At 50.8% G+C, this 6956-nt stretch overlaps 1 protein-coding gene across 1 annotated transcript; it reads right to left on the minus strand.

Moving 5' to 3' along the window:
* Positions 1-449: 449 nt before the first annotated feature.
* On the minus strand, positions 450-1595 carry LOC135383219 (uncharacterized). The gene has a single exon (XM_064612777.1). It carries the CDS (start codon positions 1565-1567, stop codon positions 458-460), a length of 1110 nt encoding a protein of 369 aa, XP_064468847.1. The 5' UTR covers positions 1568-1595; the 3' UTR covers positions 450-457.
* Between the last annotated feature and the right edge of the window lie 5361 nt (positions 1596-6956).

A 6956-nucleotide genomic window follows, 5' to 3' on the forward strand; every position in this document is an offset into this window, starting at 1 on the left:
CAAAGTGCCGTAATAGCGAGCCCGCGTAGTCAACAGACTGAACTGACTGTGTTGGGGAGTCCAAGATTGTTATGGCACAATGAAGGGTGACAAAGTTGGCGTATAAATCAGGACGGACCTCTGATTGAAATATGACTGGGCCGGAGTACAGCAGTAGGAAGCGAAATTCGGTGGCCTTCCAGCGTTCCATCTCCCAGAAACTCCGTGGTCGACGATTAAAATCCGAAGGAACGAAGGGGGCCAGTGCTTCGTTTTGGGCTGATAAGTTGTTCTTGACACGTGAGGACATTCGACACTTTTTGGGTCCCTGAAACCATAACTTGATTACTTTATGGACAACACCAATGCACACGAGATGCATATATTCCAGTGGAACATCTTTGACCATATCTATGGGAAGTTCAGTCAGGATGGTAGGACCAGTATGGTGCTCGTCGTCGGAGTAGCTGCGGAAACTCTAATCGGTTCTTGGTGCTGCATTCATGCCTGGGTAACACATCCTTCCCTCCTTGTACTCCCCTTCCGTGCAACACTTACTGCAACCTGCCCTGGCATTATGACCTTTAATGTGAAGTATGTAGGCTCGAGCTGGAGCATCACATATAAATGCAGCTAACTTAACAGGGACTTGCACACCGTGAATTTGAACTCCTGAAGCGAGCACAGAGTTCATGTCGTCAACGAAGGGTCTTAAGTATTCATTTGAATCGTGCGGCTTCGAGTGTCCGAAGAACAAACCAACAGGAAATGGTGCACTTTTGCAGTTGATTATGTGACACAAAATTGGCCACAGCTGTGCTTTCGTACTTTTTGTTAAAGGTAACCCATCGATATTAATGGCTACACTGATGATGTGAGGTGTTTCACTGTTCTTCAACACATGCTGAAGGCCAGAAGCAACCCCAAAATGGCAGTATTTCCCGCCGCCGATTTCTGCAATACCAGTGCAGCGTCGTGGGGTCTTGAGAATTGTTTTTGCACAGCGTGGGAGATACGACAAGCTAGGTTGGTTACGCAGTTTATGTAGCAGGCCAGTCAAGCATTTATGGGTAACAAAGAATTCCTGAGCCCACTCAGCGAGGTCACTTGTTAAGTTTTGTTCGCCATCGTGCGCACTTTGTTGTTCAAGAGAATAGTACTGTTCCGGTATACCACTGTCACCAACACTCGATGTACCAGGACAAACAGCGACCGTTTCCTCGCCTTCAAAAGAGTTATCTGTGTCACTCCAGCACGAACTGTCATTGTCTTCTCCCGCGTTGGCCGTGTCACTACAACACGAACTCTCACCGACTTCTCCCGCGCTCACCCTGTCACTCCAGCACGAACTGTTATTGCCTGTCCCCGTGCCCTCCGTGGCCGACGGTACAAAACTGGTACTACTGTCCTCGCTCACTACATCATGTGAATTTCTATCCCCCGGGTCATCACTACATCCCACAAGCTCATTGTTCTGACTTCCACTTTCGATCACAACGTGCTGCGATACTCCTTGAATTTGCTCCCAGCTAGCTAACATATGTTGCCTCACGTGTCGTCGAAAGCTTCTGTCAGATATCTGCGGCATCGTTATAGTTCTCAAATTAAAACTCACCGACATTTACGTCTCCCATTTCAAAAAACTGTAGTGGCGACGGAGCCACGCCGACGCACACGCCAAACACAGCCGCTTGCACCCGCTCACAAACAAAGAGGAATGGCGTTGGATTCGGCCGCTGGAGCTCAACCGCCGATGCGAACCGAAGCGCAATCTCTAAGCATTTTTAATAAAACATTGGCACAACTTAGTTTGATAGACGATATTATGTACACTGCTAATATTAATACTTCGCACAGATACAGAAGGCATTTTCGATCAACCATCACGACGATTGGAAGTTTCGTAGTTACTGCGGTCGCAGCGCCACAGCACTGTTTTTTCTGGAAACATCGCCTATGTTCCAGAAGCTCCGTGCGCGAAGATCCCGTGGACATCATGTGTGAGGACGTCCGTCGGAATGTCTTTGTCTGGACATGGACGTTCGGACATTTTTTGGACTTCCGTGGGAGATAGTGTTCTCTCTGGGACGTATTGTGCGCGTTCACCGTAGAATTGGCGGAGGGCACAGACTGTCTCCTCGCAGGAGAAGCATTTGAGATTCTAACATCGGGGACACCGCCCAGCGAGGTAAAAGAATCCACGATAGACGCGCATCCCGCGGGCACTGCGGAGAGTGGCGCGTGTTTTGAGGTAGAAATTGATGACGCGGAAACTGACGAAACAAGTCAGGTAGCTATGGAAGCGACAAGTTTGCAAGCACGCACCATAGAGAACACGGAGTTCAGGTTAGCACAGCGTACTGATCCTAGCCTCACAGAATTTTGGCGCCGCGCAAAGAGTAGGACGCACGGTCTGTTAGTTGTAGACGGTACCTTGTACCATGAAGACAAAATACAGGGGCGGACAGTTCGACAACTAGTCCTGCCGGAGGGCAGACGCGAGGAGGTTCTTAGACTGGCTCATGACTCTCCTTGGGGAGGTCATTTGGGGTTAAGGAAGACACTAGCACGGATCAAGGCCAACTTTTATTGGCCCGGCATTGAGAGTGACGTGAAGGGGTACTGCCGGCCTTGTCACGGCTGTCAGCAGATTTCTGACAAGAGAGCCACAGATAGGATCCCGATCAAACCTCTCACGCGTCCCGCATATCCATTCCAGGCCGTGAATGTAGACATAATCGGGCCCCTCGATCCAAACTCTGCACGCGGACACCGGTATGCACTTTGCATGACGGATCTCCACACCAGGTGGCCAGAAGTGGTGTGTTTGCGCACCTTTACGGCACGAAAGACTTGTGACGCGTTGCTACAGATCTTCGCGCGGACGGGGGTGCCGGAGGTGATATGCAGTGACAACGGGAGCAACTTTAGCGCGTCCCTCACAAAGGAATTTCTTCAACGGATAGGTTGCGCACCCCGTTTTTCTACGGTGGAACACCCGGAAAGCAACGGTGCCGTGGAGCGTTGGAATCGCGTGTTGAAGAGAATGCTGTTTCACGTGGTACAGCGCGATCCTCGTAATTGGGATCAACACGTCCCATTCCTCCTCTGGGCGTACCGTGAAGTACCGCACGACACCACGGGGGTGTCACCTTTTGAGCTCATGTATGGTCGTAAACCCGTTGGGCCTTTGTCAATTTTAAAAAACACGTGGTCGGGCGAGGTAGATATCCCCAACACACTGACAGAAACAGCGGCCAAGTACATGCAACACCTCAGGGACCAACTACAGCTGGTAGCGGACGTTGCAGGGCTCACTGCAGTAGAGAATCAAAAGACGTACGCTAACCAGTACAAAACTGCGGGCAAAGCCGAAAAGTTTCCATCCTGGGGATCAGGTGTTATTGTTTGATTCAGACCGGCCCGGAAAACTGTTCCCGAAGTGGAACGGACCCTACACGGTCGTAGCCAAGTATAGGCAAAATTCCTACGTCGTACTCGGAAGCGACGGGAAACGGAGAACTGTACACGGAAACCAGCTCCGAGAATACCACACACGGATAGGACATGTAAGTGTGGTATTTCAGGGGGATGAAGAGTTCGGGGCGATAGAGCACGCGCCCATAGCGCGGGACAACGCGACAGAGGGTCTCCCAAAAGCCGCGACGCAACATCTCAGTGCGGAACAAGAGCGACAAATTCGCGATGTATTCGTGTCGTTCCCAGGGGTGTTCCAGGTGACCCGAGGTGTAGCTAGGGTCGGGGAGCACACGATAACCCTAAAAGAAGGGCACGCGCCGAAAAAGCCGTACCCGTATCGCGTGCCAGAGATGCTGCGCCCGGAAGTAGAAAAACAGGTGAAGGGACTCCTGGAGCAAGGTCTGATCTATCCCACAAACAGCCCTTACGCCCACCCCGTAGTTTGCGTAGCCAAAAAGACGGCTCGATAAGGCTATGCGTCGACTACCGCCACCTGAACAACGGAACGGTTGATGACGCGTTCCCTATGGCTCAGCAACAAGAACTTATATTCAGGGTCGGTAGAGCCAAATATATAACGCTTATAGATCTCAATCGGGGATATTGGCAGATACCTATGGCGCCGGGTAGTGAGGAAATGACAGCCTTCGTGACTCATTTGGGTCAGTTTGCGTGGAGAGTGATGCCCTTTGGGCTAAAGAATGCCGCGGTAACATTTCAAAGGGTGATGAACTCACTGTTAACGCCGCACCAGAATTACGCATGCGCGTACTTAGACGACATAGCTGTGTTTTCAGCGTCGTGGACAGAACACCTGGAGCACCTTCAAGTAACGCTCCGTGTGCTAGAGGCAGCGGGTTTAACAGCCAACCTGGAGAAGTGTCAAGTAGCTCGCGCGAACATCAGGTACTTAGGACATGTGGTCGGTTCAGGTATGCACGCGCCGGACCCAGACAAAATCCAGGCAATCAAGCAACTGAAACGACCGGAGTCGAAACGTGAGCTTCGCAGTGCACTAGGATTATGTGGATACTACCGGAGTTACGTGCCCGCTTATGCCGAGATAGCCGAACCGTTAACTAGGCTCACTGGGAAGAAGATTCCTAACCGCATCCCGTGGTCGGAGGAAGCCGAGCGGGCTTTCCAGATTCTGAAAGAGCGGCTCTGTGACGCTGCCGCGCTGACGACACCTTCGCCCAGTAAACCATACTGGCTATTCACTGACGCATCGGCTAAGGCCGCGGGTGCATGTCTTGCTCAGATGGGGGACGACGGCAATGAACGACCGATCGCTTTCGCCAGTCACCGTTTCACGGAGACTCAGACAAAGTGGGCAACCATTGAACGCGAAGCTTTCGCTGTCATTTGGGCGCTAAGAAAATTTGATCATTGGCTTTTCGGAGCGCAAGTGCAGGTCGTGTCAGATCACAACCCCCTGGCGTATCTAACAACGACGACGCTCCACGGAGCTAAGCTCACCCGTTGGGCATTGGCGCTTCAACGGTACAACGTAACCGTAATACATAGGAAGGGGAGCAAACACGCGAATGCAGACGCGTTATCAAGGTTAGTGTGAGGCGATCTTTTGGGTGGATCGCAAGCGTATGGACTCCGAATACTTGCAAGTGATCTCCTCGATGTTGTTGTAGTTTTGTTGTTTTCGTTGTGTGTGTTGTGTTGGCCGTATTCCTACACTTGGTATATGCTCCGTTACTGCCGGGACCAGTTGCAATGCAAGCTGATTTGACTGTGACGGGTCCAAAGGCCTAGTCACATTCTTAAGGGGGGGGGGTGTAAAGGCAAGCTTGCATCCCAACAGGATACTCTAAAAGGAAAAAGTGTTCTGGTGACTTCCCCATTGTATACCCTCCGCACTGGGAGGCTCTATTGTGGCCCTCGGCAGCCGTAACCTCAATCGCGACTTCGAGTTGTACCCTTTTAACGGATTAACTGCCACGACGGGGTTGCTCTTATTCAACTACGGAGTTCTAGACGTTTTGTGGCGACCAATATCTTCTATACGATTGTGTATATGTAGAAATCCGTGAATCGCCGATGCTTCGGAAAGTTCGGCTTTTGTGGAGGGAAAACTATAGCATCATTTAGAGCATATACAAAGAAACGGCTGTCACGTACCACGCACGTGGAAAGAAACTGGTTGCGCTCATGGGCTATATAAGCCATGGACACACAATAGCGGCATCTTGAGCTGCGGACTTGAGAGCAGTCGCGCTGCCCTGGGTAGTGATGACCCAACGTTGCCATGTAAGTCTACTTTCACTGTTGCTGTAAATAGTTGTAAATAAACGTTGTTGTCGAGTGTGGTTGAAGTACGTCTCGGGCCAAGTTTTCGGACACAACCATCGCCATGTATCGGCAACCGTCCAGCAGTGGGAAGCAGAGGAGAAGAACCGAGGTGTAGAAACCTCTTTTACTGACGGGTCTGATTCCATCTGGTACAGAAAGTAGCCTCGTCGGAAAATATTACGTTGGCCCATTGCTCCTGTCCCCAGTGTAAGTGTTCTTCGGCGAACCTTACGCGGAGGGAACTGTGCTGGTTCGAGAACAGGGGTTTCTTTACAGCAACTCCGCTGCTCAAGCCTTCGTTTCTGAGACGCCTTTGGATGGCCTTGTTGAAGCTGCAAGTCCAGTGGCGCGTTTGATATCGGCCGCGGTGCTGAAGGGGTCATCACTGCTTCTTTCCTTAATGTGTCTGTCTTCGTCGTCGGTCGTTGCTCGAGGCGGTCGACCCCAGGGCGCATCTTTCACCCGACCCTCCCTCCGGTAAGCGTTGACGATCCTATTTACCGTCATTACGGCGCACCCAACCTTCGCGGCAATATCTTTCTGGCTCATGCCTGCTGTACTCATCCCAATGATCGTCCATCGAGTGCCCTCCGGAATCCTCCGCACCATGTTGGCAGTGGAAGTGCTCTGGGACACCAATTTCGTGAAAACCTTGCTTTTATATTGTTAGCGCGAATGCATGGGCCAATGAATGGTCAGAACACCTCATGAATAACACATGGGGAACAATCGAGAAAGTGTTGATAAGCTTATCTATTCGCGTTTTCGACGACCTGTAGGTGGCCCATCTTAACTCCAACATGGCGGACGTATCCAGGTTGTCACTTAGTTTCGATTTTGAGATTGCTGAACTGCAATGTTGATTCTCGACGCGTTGAAGGCGAACGAGTATTAAACGCTGCTCATGTACTTCTGGCAGGCGTAACGGAGTTGTCCAAAGAGAAGCATATAGTTGTTGCGTATTATTTGCGAATTTCCGGCGTGTTTGATCAACCACACTTCGTGAAGGTGAATTTCACGTTTACCGGTTGCGAGGCCGAAATAGCAAGCAGCGAGTGTCCTGTGCTGCAGGAATGTCAGTGACATGCAAGCACACGATATCTATGCTGATGCGCTCTTACAGATAAGATCTTCTAAGTGTGTAGCGCCTGTACGAATGTAGTTTAGAATTTATAGGGTAATGTTGCCAC

The sequence above is a fragment of the Ornithodoros turicata genome, chromosome 2 (genome assembly GCF_037126465.1).
Source record: "Ornithodoros turicata isolate Travis chromosome 2, ASM3712646v1, whole genome shotgun sequence".
In the NCBI taxonomy this organism is placed as follows: Eukaryota; Metazoa; Arthropoda; class Arachnida; order Ixodida; family Argasidae; genus Ornithodoros; species Ornithodoros turicata.